This window comes from Poecilia reticulata, chromosome 12, assembly GCF_904066995.2.
Source record: "Poecilia reticulata chromosome 12, P_reticulata-male-v2, whole genome shotgun sequence".
In the NCBI taxonomy this organism is placed as follows: Eukaryota; Metazoa; Chordata; class Actinopteri; order Cyprinodontiformes; family Poeciliidae; genus Poecilia; species Poecilia reticulata.
Genome location: NC_088841.1, coordinates 10,323,980 through 10,342,665, shown reverse-complemented (window position 1 = coordinate 10,342,665; position 18,686 = coordinate 10,323,980). Strand labels below are relative to the sequence as shown.

Genomic DNA, 18,686 nt, shown 5'->3' with positions numbered 1-18,686 from the left:
TTATTTCTCCGTTGAGGGGATGTTTACTTGTACACTGGGTACTGGCGCTGGCCCAACCGGCTAGATCGCTGTCCCCCTCCCGATGATGCACTTGTCTGGGAAAGAGACAGAAGACATTCAGATGGGACATCATGTGAACAAACAGGAGAAAAACAACAACATGGCAGACAGACCAAATAAAACATGGCGCTTTAAAAACCACACCTGTGAAAACTGCGTAGGGTTATAAAAAGTGACGCCTCCTGCGGGTGCAGTCCCCTGGTTGGGATGACTCTGTCCAGGGAAAAGCAGAGGTACTTTGGTACTTCGATGTTGACACATTGATTCACAACAAATTGCCAGTGGGAAAGTGGAAAGACGATGCAGACTGGATCCACGGTGAAGCACCATCACAAACCACTGTTAATGCGTATTTCAGCAGCCATGCAAACTAGACGCTAGGGTTAGAGCAACTCTCCTAGGACAACTTTAAACGTTACATTTAAACCACTGCATCACTTCCAGCATCATCGACTGTGCTCATTTAATGGGCTTTTTTTTTTTTCCTTTCAAGCAAATTGAGGATATGAATAGGGTCCCGCTAACATTGTGTAGTGAGCACGTTGGCTTAAAACGTATTCCCACCCGTTGCTTTTTATTTTTCGCATTACAATGTCAAACTTTGATGTATTTTAGTAGGGTTTTTTGTGTGGAATTCTGAGGGAGTTCTTCAACATTTACTGAATCCAGTTGTTTATGAAGGAATCACAGACAACATGAGTGAAGAAACAGCACCGAGAAGCTCAAACAGGTCAGGAAGTTTAAAGTTTCATCAATGTATAAGACAATACAACACGGTTTCATTTATCTTATGAAACTCAAAAAGAATAGTGCATCTCCAAATCCACCAGAACATGTCCAAACACAAACTGACAGCCCAGGCAAGGTGACCATTAACCAGAGAAGCAACCAAAAGACCTGAGAAAATCTGCTCACGAGACAATTAATAGTTTTGCACTCCACAAATCTGGCCTTCATGGAAGATAAGCAAAAAGACCGTCAGTGACTGAAGGAAACACTAAAAAGTCTAGTCAGCAGCTTACAACAAGTCATATAAGGATACAGCGAATGGTGGAAGAAGGGGCTCCGGGTGGATGATGCCAAAATTGATGTTTTTGGCCTACATGTAACAGAAGACCTCCATGGGAAGCTTATCTTCAGTAGGGACAGTATTGCTGGTCAGAGTTTAACGAGGATGGACAGAGGTAAATAAAGGAAGATGCTGCAAGTGAAGCTGTATTGTGCTACAAAAGTCTTGAGTCTGAACAGAACAGCAATCCGAAACATCCAGTCGAAGAGAAAGTATATTTATACGCGACAGTCTACATCGAAGAGACAAAGAGGTGAGACTTGAAAGTTACTGCTCACAGATGCTCTCCTGTCAATCTGACTAAGCTGGAGCGATGTCACTAAGAAGAATAAAATAAAAAATAATCACTCTATGTGCAAAACTGGAAGACATACTCTAAAAGCAAACAACTTCTAGCTGCAACTGCAGTGACGGGTGTTTCTACAAAGTTTTTCCTGAGGAGAGCTGAATGGAGAAGCGCAGCGCTTTTCAGATTTTTATTTATAACTTATTCTGATACATTTTACTTTTCTTCCGCATCACATTTACTATTTTTCTATTACACGTAACCCATAAGATACAATTGGACAGTTTGAGGTTGTAATGTGGGAATATGGAATATACAGTGGGGAAATAAGTATTTAGTCAGTCACCAATTGTGCAAGTTCTCCCACTTAAAAAGATGAGAGAGGCCTGTAATTGACATCATAGGTAGACCTCAACTATGAGAGACAAAATGTGAAAAAAATTTGAGAAAATCATTTTGTCTGACTTTTAAAGAATTTATTTGCAAATAATGATGGAAAATAAGTATTTGGTCACCTATAAACAAGCAAGATTTCTGGCTGTCACAGACCTGTAACTTCTTTTTTAAGAGGCTCCTCTTTCCCCCACTCATTACCTGTATTAATGGCACCAGTTTGAAGTCGTTAACAGTATAAAGACACCTGCTCACAACCTCAAACAGTCACACTCCAAACTCCACTATGGTGAAGACGAAAGAGCTGTCGGAGGACACCAGAAACCGAATTGTAGACCTGCACCAGGCTGGAAGACTGAATCTGCAATAGGCAAGCAGCTTGGTGTGAAGAAATCTACTGTGGAGCAATAATCAGAAATGGAAGACCTACAAGACCACTACTAATCTCCCTCGATCTGGGGCTCCACGCAAGATCTCAGCCATGGGGTCAGAATGATCACAAGAACGGTGAGGAAAAATCCCAGAACCACAAGGGGGAATCTAGCGAATGACCTGCAGAAAGCTGGGACCAATGTTACAAAGGCTACCATCAGCAACACACTACGACGCCAGGGACTCAGATCTTGCAGTGCCAGACGTGTCCCCCTGCTTAAGCCAGTCCATATCCAGGCACGTCTGAAGTTTGCTAGAGAGCATTTGGATGTTCCAGAAGAGTATTGGGAGAATGTCATATGGTCAGATGAAACCAAAGTAGAACTATTTGGTAAAAACACAACTCGTCGTGTTTGGAGGAAAGTGAATGCGGAGTTGCATCCAAAGAACACCATACCAACTGTGAAGCATGGGGGTGGCAACATCATGCTTTGGGCTGTTTCTCTTCGAAGGGACCAGGACGACTGATCCGTGTACATGAAAGAATGAATGGGGCCATGTATTGTGAGATTTTGGGTGCAAACCTCCTTCCATCAGCAAGGGCAATGAAGATGAAACGTGGCTGGGTCTTTCAGCATGACAATGATCCCAAGCACACTGCCAGGGCAACAAAGGAGTGGCTTCGTAAGAAACATTTCAAAGTCCTGGAGTGGCCTAGCCAGTCTCCCGATCTCAACCCCATCGAAACCTTTGGAGGGAGTTGAAAGTCCGTGTTGCCCGCCGACAGCCCCAAACATCACTGCTCTAGAGGAGATCTGCATGGAGGAATGGGCCAACATACCAGCAACAGTGTGTGCCAACCTTGTGAAGACTTACAGAAAACGTTTGACCTCTGTCATTGCCAACAAAGGACATACAACAAGTATTGAGATGAACTTTTGTTATTGACCAAATACTTATTTTCCACCATTATTTGCAAATAAATTCTTTAAAATTCAGACAAAATGATTTTCTCAAATTTTTTTTCAAATTTTGTCTCTCATAGTTGAGGTCTACCTATGATGTCAATTACAGGCCTCTCTCATATTTTTAAGTGGGAGAACTTGCACAATTGGTGACTGACTAAATACTTATTTTCCCCACTATATACGTGTTTATGTTAGCAAAGCCTCACTACAGCTGTCAGAAAATTTTTTTGACCCCATAAGAATGTGCCGTGAATCAAATTTCATAGCAGCTGCCAGCTACTATTGCAATAACTTTCTTCCTTTAGCGTTCTGCTTTCTTAAATAGACAGAGCGGAGGTGGTAATGCTGGAGACAGCAGGCGGTAACAAGCAGGCAGACATTCTGGGGCTGATGCTCAGCAAAGCGTTGGATGTAAATGGTAAAGTTTTAACAATGAGATTCTACAGAACAGAAACAGGAAGATGCTGGCAGGGCATTGTTTAAGGACAGACTAGAAGTACCTGGTTTAAATGCTGACTCACTTCTCGTGATAAAGAACTCATTGAGCTAGAACGTGACAGCTAAAGAAAACAAGTAGGAAGGGAACAAAAAGAGAAAAAAAAAATCCCATCACCCTGTATTAGTCATCTTTCATGCAATTGATTAGATCAATTTCCACAATCAAGTTAAGAATAAAACGAAGCAAACGAGCATTAAACAACTGTAGTTCTTAGAAAACAACCCCACATTGATGGAATTATATTACAGAGACACATGGAATAGAAATTATAGTAATTTTCCAGACATTCAGCATGAGAAAGATGAGAGTTAAGGTTGGTGTGCATGCATCCTCGAGTCTTCTCTTACAAGAACTTAAAAAAAGCAAACTATGCAGACGAGCCTTATGTCATTGTGCCATAAAGCATAAAGCCAATTACACAGATAGATGGATCTTACCTCTCCTGACTGTGACCCATCTGGAACAGGAGGACCTTCTGGGGCTGGTGGTAACAGCGTGGGGTTGAACACCTGCGCCGGTCAAAAGATTCAGGATGAGTAAAACTGCAACTCTGTACCTTAAAACTTGGATTTATCTCTTGACATTTTGAAGGATTTCAAGTTTTATTGCAGTCTATATAACTATTGAGATAAGATAGTGATAAGATACATTAATAAAGTATAATTCAAGGTAGCAATGCACGTTTTAATGTTACAACTCCATACTTTTCCAGAATACTTATTCCATTTTTTTGGTCTACGTTTAAAGTACAAATACAATAGTTCACTTTCTGATACACAGCAGATATTCCAAAATACATTAGGCCTTAATCACTGAAATAAAGAAAAATAAAAAATTTTAAAAAACAGATCGCTTGACTCCCTGATGAGAATAACGTCTAGAAATACAAAAGTTTCCCCCTACTCCATCCTGATCCAGACATGGAAAATAATTTACATTTTCATCCACCCCCAGACTGCATATGAACTCAGGATGTTGTGCAAATGTTTAAAAACCAAAGGAACCTGTGGGGCGGCGCCGCTGCTTGGTGAATTCTGCTCTTGATTTCCACCTTCACTGCCTTCCAGAGGCTGCTGGTTACTGGGAGCTTCACATAAAGAAACAAACAGAAAATATTTCATTTCACTTTGCTTTTACGTATTTAGTTTTATTAGCTTTTTTCAGCTTATCAACAAAAAACTGATAAGAAAAGATTCTTAAGTTTCACTGTGGTCTTGAATTTGGGCAAAACAAAAAAAGGTTGAAGGAGCAAGAGATCTTATCTGTCATCTAGTTACATTTGAAGAAGTTTGAACTCTTCAAATAAAAGTTAAGCTACAATGTTAAAAAAAACAGCAGAATTTTTTTTTTACTAATGTTAAAGTCTGAGATGTTTTTAAATGTTCTTGGTTCACTCATTGTACTTTCACGACACACACCTGAGCTGGGCACAAACAGGTTGGCAGACATGGGCATGGGGGCCAAAGGAGCAAATAGGTCCACAGGAGCCGGGGCCACTCCGCTCGGCTTAGCTGTTCCGCTCGGGTTCAGAACGTCCACATATCTGCTCCTCGTGCCTGAGAAGACACAAACAGTCAAACAAATTGCAACTAATGATTTAAAAGATATGTGGTATCCATACATATCTGCCTTGAAAAGTATGAGGCCGAGTCAAATTTCCTCTCTCTACTGTGCATCTTACCTGCTTTTCTGGAAAACATGTTGACGGTAGACCCAGCGCCTGGAGGAGCAGTGGGCCCCCCAGGACCAGGCATCTGAGGCATCTTGGGAAAACCAGTTGGAGGTGGAGGAGGAGGCTTACTCTAACAGAGTAAAAACAAACTCATCAAAAAAAAAAAAAAACGAGGCTTGTTTAAGATTTGCATTTCTAAAATATCAATTTGTTAACCACTGACCTCTTCTTCAGGCTCATTCAAGTCAACCCATCTATTTTTATTTTCATCCCAAACAATCTGGCAAGGATAAACACATGAACCCATCGATTGGTAAAGAACAGTTCTAGAGTTAAGGTGGGAGGAAATAAAATAAGCACATATAACTTACAGAAGGATTTTTATCATCTGGCAAATGAGCCTCATTTTTCCTCTTCCCAAAGGGCCAAAATGACCAGCCTTTACTCTGTTTGCATGGAAAGGAAGTGCTGCGTTAAACAGTGTAGTAGTGCAGTGTGCAGCTTTTGAAATTGTGCGAAAGTGAACCTTTTCTGGAGAATCCTTCTTGGCTTTCCTTGCCTCCTCTTTGCGTGGCTGTTCGGGAATCGAGGGCGGAGGTGGAGAGGCCTGTTTTACAGCAGAGTTGCTCCGCTCTCTTCCACCGGAGTGAGTGGAGGATTCAGAGGCCCTGCGAGAGCTGCGTCCAGATGGCTGGAAAACAAGATATTCTGATAAGAGCACGCTTTGATACACTCTGGCATTTACATAACAATTGAAGTATTTAGTAGATAAAACTAAGGGCTTCACCACATAATAGTGAAACCAGGTCATTTTAGTGAGTAATAATCATCTCAGTGGAATTTAATATGTTTTGAGACATTAAGGTCTGGTGTTAAAAGTCAATTTTACTTATATATTCAGTTTTTTCAGCCAGGATACACCAACATACCAAATGCATTGAAGATTGTGAAGTTGTTCGCGATCTCCTCGGGCCCTGCGGAACCAAACAGACAACAAGGTAAGCATTTTCTCTTTTATTAGTGGTTTCCAGCATTTTTGCCACATAGACCAAAATCATCAAGTTTGTGATCCAGAAATTCAATGGATATTTTTATCAAAACCAGAATTGTATACTGAAACTTGTCATTTTTAATTCAGTTTATTAATTTATACGGAACCAATTCACAACAAATGACATATAGAGGCACTTTGCAAAAAGTAATTTCAATCCAATTCAATATACATTCACACTGATCTGAACAGTAAAATAAGCTCAGTTAATTATTCAACGTAGCTTAAAAAGTTTCTAACTAAGGAAACCCAGAAGATTGCATCGAATCATTGACTAATTTAGGTAGCTTGTATTTCAATAAAATGAACAAAGTCTGACTTTTGTAACGAAAGGATCTACAAATTATTGTAGATTTGAAAAATAAAAAGGGCTTTGCATGTTTGCCTTATTAAAAAAAATTAAAATGGAAAAAAGATCTAAAATGTCTAAAATGAATCCTTTTTTGTTTCAAATATCCTTTCTTAAAAAAAACAAAAAACACTAGCTGTACTGAGCCATGTTTGGTAAATGTTTCAACCCCAGTTTGCCTGTTCTGGTGTGTAATTTTCAGCCATCTGTGAATGAGGTCAGAGGCTGCTGTTAATTTGGATCTTGGACAACCCTGTCTTGTATTAAAAATAACAAAAACAAACTTATTTTAGGTTGTTTTAGAACTGCAGGCTGGCAAATACTGACCATGATAGCCATGTGGTCATACAAGTCCATCTGAGGTGTGAAGGAGCTTCTGGGTGGGGAGGACGATATTGGATGTGTGGGATGCATCTCCGGGTGGGGTGGGAGGGGCTGCTCCATGGGGACCATATGTCCAGGAGAGGGAGGCATGTGCTGGGGCATCTGAAAAGGTGGGTGAGTCATTTGAACAGGTGAATGTGGCACCTGTGAGGGGAGCATGTGAGGCGACATTTGGCCCTCTTGTGGTGGGGGCACAAATTGCTGGTGGGCCCCTGGATAGGCCTGCTCATGTTGAGGGTGGAAGGGGGGATGGGCGACGCCAGCAGGATCCTGTGGAGGGAATCCAGGCATGGGGATTTGGCAAGGTGGTCCACTGGGGGGCACGGGGTAGAACTGGGGCACATCGCTTGAGGGAGTGAGCTGAGCTGGAGCCGCCCCCTCGTGGAGAATGGAGGAGGGAGCTGGAAGGAAGGGAAAGAGATTCAATCTATCTGCCAGCACGAAGAGCTAATCACACACAGAGCAAAAGTTTGAACACATTCACACACACCTGGAGGCATCAACTGCACCGCCTGCGGTTGAGGCCCAGGCATCAATGAGCTCATGAGCTGGTTGTCGGGGCCCTGGCCATCCACCTCCAGAGGCATGCTGTAAGGCTCATGTGGACTCTGGGGCTCAAAGTCTGAACTTTCGCTGATGCAGTCAAACTGTGCAGGAGTACTTCTGTCCCTGTTGTATGTAATCACACCAGTCTTACAAGAGAAGAGAGAGAAAAATCATCAAATATGTTAATTGTTTAAAAGTCACCTGGTTTGTTTAAGTCAATCTAAATCTGCTGAACTTCTGAAAAATAAAACCTTATTTTTATAAGGTTAAAACCTTATATATATAGAGGTCCGACCACAATCTTGCCCCGGCTTACCTCTCTGAGCTTCTTCACCCCTACGTACCCTGAAGGTCACTCAGGTCAGCAGATCAGCTGCTCTTGGAGGTACCGAGATCCAAGAGGAAGCTCAGAGGGGACAGGGCTTCTCTGTCATGGGCCCTAAGTTATGGAACGACTTGCCTTTGCAGGTCAGAGAGGCCCCTTCACTGTCTACTTTTAAAGTTCGTCTTAAAACCCATCTATTTTACTTGGCTTTCAACTCCAGCGGGACCTAGTTTTAAATTGTATGCTTTGTTTTTAAATTGTAAGAGTTTTTTTTATTTTTTATTGTTATGTTGTGTTTTAATGTACAGCACTTTGTATCAGCTGTGGTTGTTTTAAAGTGCTTTATAAATGAAGTTGGTATGGTATGGTATATCAAATTTTTGAAGAAACCAATCGTTGCATAGCTCCCTGTTGGAACTAGCAAGAAATGTCTGTGATTATATTATGCCACGGAACAAGGTGACGTAGAACCATTGCTCTTCCTCACCCTGATCTGTCCATCCAGATGTTTGAGGCGGATCAGCCATTCGGGCTCAATGAACAGCTCTTGCTCGGGTCTTTCCTTTAGTTGCGGATCATAGAACCGCAACTTTTCTGACATCTTTAAACAAAAAGAAAATAAATAAATAAATCACATGTGTCAAAGATAAAATATAAAAAGATATCGAAAGCAAGGAACAACTACAAACCTGAATGATCTGGCTGATGAGCACAGGGGAGTAGTAGGAAGCATGCATGAGGACTGTCTTTGCGATAACTTCACAGTAATGAAAGGCTTGGGCAGACAGGCCTGATTCAGCCAGTCGGCATGCATAGATTAATTTAAACACCTGATGGAGGACAGAAAGAGAGAGAATATAGTCCTCAGATATCTTATTTACAATGTAATCATAAATGTAAAGACATATGAGATATACTGAACAGGCTTCTAAAAATAACAAACACCCACCTGGAAGTTGGGCAGTGAACAAGGCTGGGAGCCCAGAGACTGAGCGTACTCATAGGCCTCCGTCCTCTGGATTGCTTCATTGGTGGCAAACTGATTAAAGGCCAAACTGAAGGAAAGAGACAATAGTTAAATGTCTGGCTTGTTTTCAGTTTATGTCAAAATACATGTCTGTTTTGGGCTAACCTGTGGTTGGATCCAATCAACACCAACTTGGTGCTCTTCTTGGTGTAAACCCCCAGGCCAACTTGGGCCATCAGGTAGCAGAAGTGAGCAGCGTCAGTCAGCCCTTTAGAAGCTTTGCCAAAGCAGGAAAAAAATGGTCAAAAATGTTAGAAATGAAGCTACCAGGTGCCATTAATGTCAATACAGTTTAAACAACTTCCACTGGATAGAAGCTTAATAAAATAATCGTACCCAGAGTGTCACCCATAGTGGTGATGGTGCGAGTGTCCAAGTCCATGTTGTGTGTTAGGTTTGAGAGGACCATGGCCAGATGGGGGCGCCAGTCACCCCACTTCTCCTCTCCACAGCACTGCATATGTGGAAAAAAGAAACTTTCCATTTAGATAGCTGGAAAACCATTGCCAACAACTTCTTCAGCGCACCAGTTTAAAAACAAGCCATAAGGACGAACCGTAGCTGAAGCAGGCATTCTCCCTGACATCAGCTGGTACATTGTTTGGAGAGGGTCATTCATGGGCAAACTATTGGCAAACCTGAAGACAAAAACAACATTTTAATGATTTTAATGAGATTTTAAAACCATAATTATAGGTTCAGAAACTTCAACTGCCGCTACTTCACCTTGTCATGACACGTGCATGTGTCCTGTTGTCCATCTTACTAGCCAACAGCAGGGCGTGACCCCAGAGACCTCCTTTCATGGCTGCTTCAAGTGCATCCTTTTTTCACCAGACAAAGAATAAAATGTGTCGGATCTGTTCGGCTTAAAATACTTATGTCATTTTGCGAATCACTGTACCTCCTACCTTTTTGCGCCCAAACAGAAGCAGCTCTCTGAAGCGCTCCGTTTCCTTGCCGACGTTCTCTGGGACGATCATGAAAGTGTCGGACAGGAGGGACAGCGGTCCAGCTCCAGGCTCCTCTTCCGCTCGTGCAAGAGGTTCATTGTTGAAATCAATCAAGTTGGCTTCATTGGGACTCTTGCCAGGCAGCCAGACAGAGCGATGCTCCTTCAGCAGGAGGTCAGCGATGTCTGTGCCGACCACAGTCTGAGGAAATGGAAAACGACAATAAGACCAAATTTTAATCAAATAATAATTGCTCTGGTAGATATACAGCTGCAGGCAACACAGACTAACCCCATTCTGTCTGCAAAGCAGCACAATGAAGTCCCAGATCAGGCGGGCAGAGTCTCTGTCCAGCAAGTTGTTGTCACGGGAACACTCCATTGCTTTGTTTTGAGAGAATTTTATCACATCAACCTTGTGGGTCTCCTCCCTGTTGGCAGGACAGAAAATGTTAGGATATAATATGTTTCAATACAAAAACCTAAACTGCAGCAAAAAAAACCTTGAATGTTCAATGTTGTTTGAATGCAACATTCTGCTTTTTTGTTACACTACTTTGCACTGAAAAACTGAAGTCTGGTTCTTTAAGGAGTTTACTTTCACCAAGATTCTGTGAAGTATTTGAGATGGAGACAACTAGAAAAATAGACTTACTTAATCAGAGGTCCAGGGAAACCTCGCAGCTCAGCCTGATCGGCGGTATCCTGCAGCATCGTCTAAAAGGAGAAGTAGAAGATAAAATAATACATAATATATTCTTTACATTATTTTCTGCACACAATCGTCTAAAATGTTTGTATCTCCAAAAAGGAGATAGAAACTAATTTTACAACCTATGATCCATAAATTAAGGAATGCCTACTTTGCGATTAATGCATAATGACATAACGTAACTTAATATGTGCTGAAATTTACACCTTAAAGCTCTGTACAAAACAATAACTAAAAACTTTTTACAATTTTTTACAGTAAATGTACCTCCATGTTGTGAATCTCAACCAGAGCAGGCTGCCCAGCTGAGGGGAGATTGGGCAGGACTTGGATCAGATGACCTCCAGGTCCAAAGCGAGCACAACGATGGGGCATGGTAAACTTTTCTGGGGTTGCAGGACGAGGGGGAGCTGAAAGGGAAACAATGGCTACCGTGTAAGTAATTAAGTGAGATATAATAAAGAAAAAAAAAGCTTTAAAAAATACATATTCTCCAAAAACTGAGTTTTGTAAGATTACGTTGCTCTGATGCAATCCAGGTACTGTCTGCAGTGTACTCTGAGGGATACATGTACTGGCTGTAGTTCTGAGTAGCGTCCGTTTGATTTGGATACTGGCCATAAGAGTAGTCAACAGGGAGAGTGGATTGTGTTGTGTCATAAACTGCAGACACCAAGTCAGGCTGGCTCCTGTACACCTGGCTCTGCAATTGAAGTGGAGAAATAAAAAAGAGTTGAGAACAAGGTGGCACAAGATCCAGGTCACAAAAAATTGAAAAAAACAAAAACAAAAGTAAACAGCTTTTTTTTATTGCCTATGAAATAAAAAGCAGCCATGACAGTTCACCTGCTGCGACCGGGAGCTGAAGCTGCTTTGTCTGCTGTGATGACTGGTGGAGCTGTGCACGCTGTGTGCCGACCGCTCACTGTGCACACTGTGCCGGTCAAAGTCGTCGCCGTAAGCATCTCTCCCGCGCACGTTGTCGTCATCAAAACTACGATCATATCCGGGATAGTACAGCCAATGGGCGTCGTAGACATCTTTCCTGTGAGAGAGCCCATAAAACCCTCAGCAGGAGTAAACTGATAGGACTCATGCATAGCTACACTGCTTTACATCTTTTTGTCTTCATTGTACTTTTTACTAAGATGCACAGAGTTTTAATAACGCATACCTGGGCTGATTGTAGTAGCCGTTTCTGTACGTCTCATTATAATAAGACCAATAGGACTGATCATAGTATCCTCTGTATCGTTGGTCGTACTGTCCGTAGTTGTATCCTTTTTAAACAAAAAAAGATGATAATTGACAAATACATTACATTTTTTCTTTCATAAATCCCTGTCGAATTGACATTGTATTAGCAAATATGTGTAGCTCATACCTCTATAATCATAGTGCTTGGGGTAATCTGCATAATATTCACCGTAGGCACTTCGGTTTTGCCGTTGGTAATCTTCGGAATAACCTTGCCTGAAGGACAACACAAGGTGGTATTTCACAGAACCAATACAACACATGAAATTGAAACATGCACAAAGTGTTATTTCAACATGCAAAACCAAACATGTTGCTGCAATTAGCAGCCTTGTGTGTGTGCCGACTAAAGACCGACAATAAATGATTTCAAAGTAAAGGATGCAAAACAAATCATCAATGCAATTTCTGTTTCACATTAAAAATGCATAAAAGATCACTTAGAAAAGCAATGTTTGTCGTTTCATATTTGCAGTTATTAAAATACACACTTTGGATGGCAATAAGATATTGAGGCTGTTGGATGGAGTCCCACTCCAGCAAATTCACACACTTGACACAGTGGTAATAGTGTGTTATAGTAGCATTAATTTTTAACTTCAATTTCCTAAAAATGTGCAGACCTTATTAAGTATTTATTTATTGGAGTCAAAGGTAAAGTGGAGAGCAGATCGCTGCTTACAGCTTCAAATATGATCTGACTGAATAGACAATAAATAAAGAAATATTTGCACATTTCTTATTTTTTAAATTATTTTTATAAATTGTAGTCATTCGTTTGTTTTTCTAAAAGATTTTTTACACCAACATTTACGTTAATTTGCCAGTTGTTCAGTTGCAGGGAAACAAAAACCATAAGCATTGTATTATCAAAAATATAATTTAAGAATAATTGATATTACCGTGCGACTTATGTGATTAATTGATTAAATGCATTGCGACAGGCTAAATTATGGTAAACCATTCTACCTCAGAAACACGAAGTAGTGACATTGTTTTCCAACAATTCTGACTTTTAACTATTGAATTGAAGAAGATTGTGAAGGTTAGATGCTGAAGCAAGACTGACTGTTTCTCTAACCTGGATGAAGGCCGGTCCGAGTACTGACTAGCCCTTGAGTTGGGTCGCTCTGACTGCGGTTCTCTGTATTGGTAGTTTGGATCACGGTAACCCGGGTTCTGCCCATCATATCTGCCATAATAAGGATCTCCTCTGCCTCGGTAGTTTGCATCCTAACAGGAAAGCATTAAAAACTGATTAATAAAGAGGGACACACAACAGTTGCTCATAAATGCTAGTCCAAAATCGTCTCAACCCTTACTTGATAATACTGCTGCATTCTAGGATCTCCCGGTGGAGGTGGATACTGGCCTGGAGGGTACTGTCCTCTGCTATCTGGGTATTCTCCATAGTTTCCATAATAGCTGCTGTACATCTGTCCGGATCCAGAAGGAGGAGGATGCACATAGTCTTGATGGCTGCCTGCAGAGGAGGGTGGTCGGGGAGCTTCAGCTGGAACTGCTTGGGGATTCCCCGGAGGTACGGCCCCCTGCGTGCCTGGGGGCCACGCCCCAGGAGCGACAGGAGGAGGAGCATTCCCTCCAGTAGGTCCTTGTGCCGGAGTTGAATATTGACCTTGAGAAGGCTGGGCTCCACTGACAGGAACAGCAGGAGCATCCCTCTGTTGCTGCAATGCAACTTTAGAATCCGATGTCTTAGGAGGTTCACTTTGAGTCTGCTGAGTGTTTGGAGCAGCTGGAGGCGGTCCTGGTGGAGCTTGTGAGGTGGATGTAGAAACTGCTGTCTGGATAGAGAGAGTCCCTCCATCTCTTACTCCCTGCTGAGCATCCTTGGTGACCTGCAGGTAAAATCCATTACTAGACTGTGATGACTCATGCAAAGACGACGGCTGGCCGTACACCTGGCTCTGGCCGTGTGATTGGTGCATAGAAAAATCAAGCAGTTCGTAGTTTAATGTCTGATTATGGTTAGAGACAGAAGCAGTCACGAGAGAAACGGGCTGTGAATTAACAGTAGAATGGCTTTCTGCCCCCAATGATTGGCCCCTTGAAAGAGGAGGGTGGACTGGTTGAGAGAGTGGTGGAGTTGTGATTTCTGAAGGTGCTCCAACTGTTTTGTCACGAGTCAGATTGAGCGGACCCTGATTAGGAGCGGAGGAACAGAAAGCCGCGGACCCAGAAGAAAAGAGCGGATTTTGCTTAGAAGGTAGGGCTGATGGTTGAGAGATACTGGCACCAAGCCCTTGTGCGGGAGGTCTTTCGGGGAACACAACTTCTCCATGATTAGTCTGAGTGGATGACGGAGTAGGAATGCTGGGGGGAATCACGCTGTAATTGGATACAGGCGGGGCAATTAAAACGGGCTGATGAAGTGAGCTAGACACGAGCAGAGATGCGTAACCCAGGCCGCTTTGAGAGTCAACTGGCTCCGCATCACTCACCTTTGGTGGGTTTTCTAGGTTCTCTGAATGCTGCTGAGTTGCTGTCTGAGCCCTCTGCGAGGCCTGCAGGTCCAGCGGACAATCCTCTGGTGGCTGGATGACGTCAGCACTGGGTTCTCTTAATGGAGCAAAAACTGTGAGGGCCGCAGGGGCAAGGAGGAAGTTGGTACCCAAGCTCGTAGGGTCGCTCTGAGCCCACAGAGTAGTGGCTGGACTCTCGCAGGGCCGATTGGCCCCAAAAGCACGAGACGAAGGTCGAGAATGAGGATGCACCACTGAGTGGGTTTGACTGGATAATCCATCACCGGGAGAAGGAGCTGGAGCTTGTCCTGGCCCAAAAATGTTCTCCATATTGTCTGGCGGCTGCTCCAAGTTACCAGATGTGGAATCAGAACCTCCTTCAGCAACCATTTTAGCCTTGTCGACTTCAGCAGGACGCACTCCAACACCATGTGAACGTACGGGTTCAAACGAGCTGTTAGCGCTTGCTTGGAAAATCCCAGTTGGTTTTGGTGGGCTAGGCGTGGGGTGCCACATATGCTCTACTGAACCTTGCACGCCTACATCACCACTTGGAGATGTATCTATCTGCTCAAAGTAGCCTCCGGCAGCAGCAGCGGCAGCAGCAGAAGAGGCATTAGGATTATCAGCGAGACGAGGGCTTTCCTGCTGAATAAAGGTACCTTCGACTCCCTGGTGGCGACGGGAGCCGGTTCCACTTCCATGGCTCAAATTGCTGTAGTTGGATGACACACTCGCAGATCTCATTGGTCTTGGGACTGAATCTGGAGTTTCCAGGTTGGGTCCTGCTTCAAACTGGTCAACTGGGTTACATGCAGCAATAGCAGCAGCAGCACTGCTGCTGGATTCGTTGGGTAAAACTTCCTGATTTGGAACACACTCCAAATTTTCCACGTGGTCAAAGTCGTTATCTGGGAGCTTCTGGATGTGCCCCTGTAAATGATGACTGCTTTCATTCATATAGGGAAGGCGTGACTGATCAGGAACAGACACTCCTTGGTAATCTATGGTCAGATCTGAATGACTACTATGAGATGGTGGGTTACTGTTATGCTGAAAAGATGCAGCAACACCATTTAATGTTTTATTCCTCTCATCAGCAAGCGTTTCCTCGTTTTCCACATCACTCCCTTTGAAGAACATCGAGATTGTACCAGATTCTTGACCGTATGCATCTGTGGCAGGGATAGAACTTGGAACAGGTTGACTGACAGGACCATGCCCCGTACTGGAAACATGAGGAGATCCAGCAGAGTCTGTAGGTGGCTGAGGATGGCTCGGGCCGGTACCCATTTGGTGGTAGCCGGAGTCCTGCACTGGTTGGTTGAACCACAAGTCATGGGGCGCAGAGCTCTGACTGAAATAACTCTGGGTTTGGAAATGTGAGTTGAGGTGCTGGGGTCCATTTGGGTCAGGCAACAAAGAGCTGGCAGCTGCTAAAGGGTTCTGAAGAGGAGCAGGGGGGCGAATTTGGGGATGTCCAGAGTAAGCTGGAGGGGTGGGGGCACTATGGTGGGGTGACTGGCTGTGGGAGGGGTACATCTGGGTCTGTGGTGGTATATTTGAGGGCCGTGCTGGTGGATCAACAGTTGGTTGGAAATAGTTTTGAACTGAGGGAGGCCGGCTTGAGTGATCAGGAGCCCACTGAGTAGATGAAGATGAGGGTGGAAGGGGTTGAAAAGGCAAAGGATGACCAAGATGATGTGCCTGAAAATCCTGGTTAAAAAGTGTATTACTAGGTGCTGGTGACGTATGTGATGCATCTGTGGACATAGTTGCAGCTGGATCTCTTGAATTAAAATAGTCCTGTTCATTATTAGCTGATACATATCCTGTGGGACTTGGAGATGGGAAAACACCAGCAGATGGAGTACCCTGAGGGGTGAATAAAGTCACCCCTGACAGAGGTTGTGCTGGGGGACCAGCCACTGCAGCTGGAACATTTTCAAGCAACTGCGGTTGTGGAGGGAGTCCAGAACCAAGTTGAGAGTACATAGCATTAGGTGGAGCTTGCATTTGTGGTGGGTTGCTGTTAGGTATTGTAGGAAGACCACCTACAGCCATTGAGGGTTGAGCTCTGCCAAAAGCAAAAGGGTCCGTTATGGGCTGTGTAGGAGGCGGCATAGTAGCTGTCACCGCTGTTGCATGCTTCTGAGGCCTTATCCTGCCTGTCATATTAGGCAGAGAGGCCCGGGGTGGTCCAGCCCGAGGGGTTGGTTGCATGTCTGCACAGCAAGTCCAATGACCAGGTCACTCTGAGAGATGTCACTGAAGAGAATGAAGTCAGGCGTAGCTGTAAGAAGTAAAAGAAAGAGGGAAGGGTTAATAAAAGCAGCACATGTTCCTTTGAAGGAACATTACCACACCTTTATTTGTGTAAAAATTACAACGTGGCAGCTTCAACATCAGAAAGTGTTTCAGCTACGTACACGTCCTCTCTGCATCGCCCCTTTAACTTATCTCATGCATGTTAAGAAAAAGCATACTTAAATCTCCTGCTATGCACAAAAACAGTGATTTTAAGAGAAGGAAGTTTTCACTTTTCCTTGATACATTAAAATTTAAACACACTTCAAAGAAATCTTGTAGAAATATGAAAAATCACATCCCTATTCAGAGGCTAAGACAAAGGCAACTAACTATTTTGTTTACTCTTATATATGCTTGTAGCGTAGATACATTTGCAATTGATGCTGCTCATCATGTAATCGGAATGGCCCCAACATTTTAAAAATATCAACTGCAATCAAAACAAAGCTGGTTAATGAAGTACTGATTTCCTCCTACAGAATTTCACAAAAAAAGTTTTAAAAAGTGAACTGAAAAAAAGCCTTACTTCTGCTTTCTGTATTTTTAAACAAGAATAGAGTTCACTGACAGGCATTATCAAAGACAATGGAGAATAAGAAAGATTTCAGTAAAACAATATGACAAATGCCTTATGTGATGTCATCTGAGGTATGTGTTTTTTGGGAGGGTGAATTTTAGCTTCAGTAAATGAATTACGCCACCATACCAAAACACATAAACACTGATCACGTCACATTGTTAGGTAAAATCTGCATCTTAACCAAGACTGATTCATTTAAAGAAAAGTGCAATGATTTTAAGTACTGCATAGGGACGAACAGCAATATTGTTTTTAATATGAATCTATTAAATTGGAATTAGTGCTGCATATCACCAGATAAACAAAGCGAAAGCCATCACTGAATCAAAAAGCACTGACTAGTAATTAGACAACAAAGTGCCCTTAGATTTATAAATCTATGTGTTCTTACAATAATACATGCAATGAACTTTGACTTCGTTTAAATCCTATCATTTGTTATTGTACATCTGTCACATGGAAGCTAAGAAGATCTACGTGAATATGCTAAGCTAGAGAGGAGGATCAATAACAGCCACATCTCACACGGAAGGTAAGTAGGTTCAGTCAGTCGGAAGAGCGATCCAAGATTTTTCAGACGATTAGGTTACAAATTTATAAAGAACAACCAGGTAGGCTAGCGATAGCTATGTTGAAACTCGAAGTTCCAAAAAGTCCAAAAGTTGGCTGCAAACTTGCCACTTGTCACCGATAGCTGAAATTAGCTATTACATAACCGAGGCTAGCTCTCTTTGGTCAGGCTCGACATTAAGTTACCGTTACACATTAAGCTGCCTTAGAGGAAGGGTCCAGAGAGTGCTCTGGCTCAACAGCTAACAGGAACGCTACATGTCCACAGCGGTACACAGCAAAAATACTAACATTATACATTAGCTTATATGGGGCAAAGTCGAGCAAGAAGACGGACATAGTGTTGTTGTTGTACCAACTCTTCCGTGACAGGAAAGCACACGGCTAAGTTACGAGTCCCTAGACAATCCTAGGGTGATTTAACAGGTTCATTGCCTGGACAGCTAGCCTTAGCATTGCTGCTTAGTTAGCACCGCCAGCTAACTAGCCTGTGCTAACTAAAGGGTAACAGTGTAATTCCACTTAGGGACACGGCATTAAAACCCTTGTAGTACAACTTTGTTAACTGCGCTAAATGACTAATATTACACAATGTCAAAAACATTCATATATAAAAGTACGTTCTTACAAATATGCAGGACTGTAAGTCTCACACAACGCCACCATCTTCAATGAACACATCCTACTAGGCTACGTGTACAAGCTCCGTCACGGCCCAAACAACAATTACGTGAAAACGGGGCGGAGCTTGTTAGACTCCTGCGTGGATAAACATTTAATTAAACGATGAGCAAAAAGGAATTCTCATTTACAAATGAATT

The 18,686-nt window shown here is 42.8% G+C and overlaps 1 protein-coding gene across 4 annotated transcripts; it reads right to left on the bottom strand.

The window, feature by feature from the left end:
- Positions 1-18,603, bottom strand: sec16a (SEC16 homolog A, endoplasmic reticulum export factor). Of its 4 annotated transcripts, XM_008423699.2 has the most exons (32): positions 18,494-18,603; positions 14,385-16,698; positions 13,245-13,781; positions 13,004-13,155; positions 12,050-12,138; positions 11,840-11,945; positions 11,512-11,710; positions 11,185-11,368; positions 10,933-11,075; positions 10,609-10,670; positions 10,246-10,384; positions 9,913-10,155; positions 9,728-9,825; positions 9,558-9,639; positions 9,338-9,455; positions 9,107-9,218; positions 8,924-9,029; positions 8,664-8,804; positions 8,462-8,575; positions 7,594-7,795; positions 7,047-7,504; positions 6,249-6,293; positions 5,846-6,010; positions 5,691-5,765; positions 5,543-5,599; positions 5,329-5,449; positions 5,066-5,203; positions 4,652-4,734; positions 4,085-4,156; positions 3,649-3,708; positions 205-273; positions 1-95 (listed from the first exon to the last, which is right to left on the bottom strand). In XM_008423699.2, exons 2-32 carry the CDS (start codon positions 16,626-16,628, stop codon positions 24-26), a joined length of 6,486 nt encoding a protein of 2,161 aa, XP_008421921.2. In that variant the 5' UTR covers positions 16,629-16,698; positions 18,494-18,603; the 3' UTR covers positions 1-23. The 4 variants fall into 4 exon arrangements, with proteins under 4 accessions (XP_008421921.2, XP_008421919.2, XP_017163427.2 ...); XM_008423697.2 differs by having other exon boundaries at positions 13,245-16,698; XM_017307938.2 differs by having other exon boundaries at positions 3,670-3,708; positions 13,245-16,698.
- Positions 18,604-18,686: the final 83 nt, after the last annotated feature.

Excerpts from the sequence above, each read along its gene's own strand:
- sec16a (XM_008423697.2), bottom strand. The coding sequence starts at position 16,628 with ATGCAACCAACCCCTCGGGCTGGACCACCCCGGGCCTCTCTGCCTAAT. Across the intron at positions 3,709-4,084 it reads ATGGGTCACAGTCAGGAGAG|CTGTCACGTTCTAGCTCAAT; the intron begins GTAAGATCCATC and ends TGTTTTCTTTAG. Across the intron at positions 274-3,648 it reads TGAGTCAGCATTTAAACCAG|AGTCATCCCAACCAGGGGAC; the intron begins GTACTTCTAGTC and ends TTCCCTGGACAG.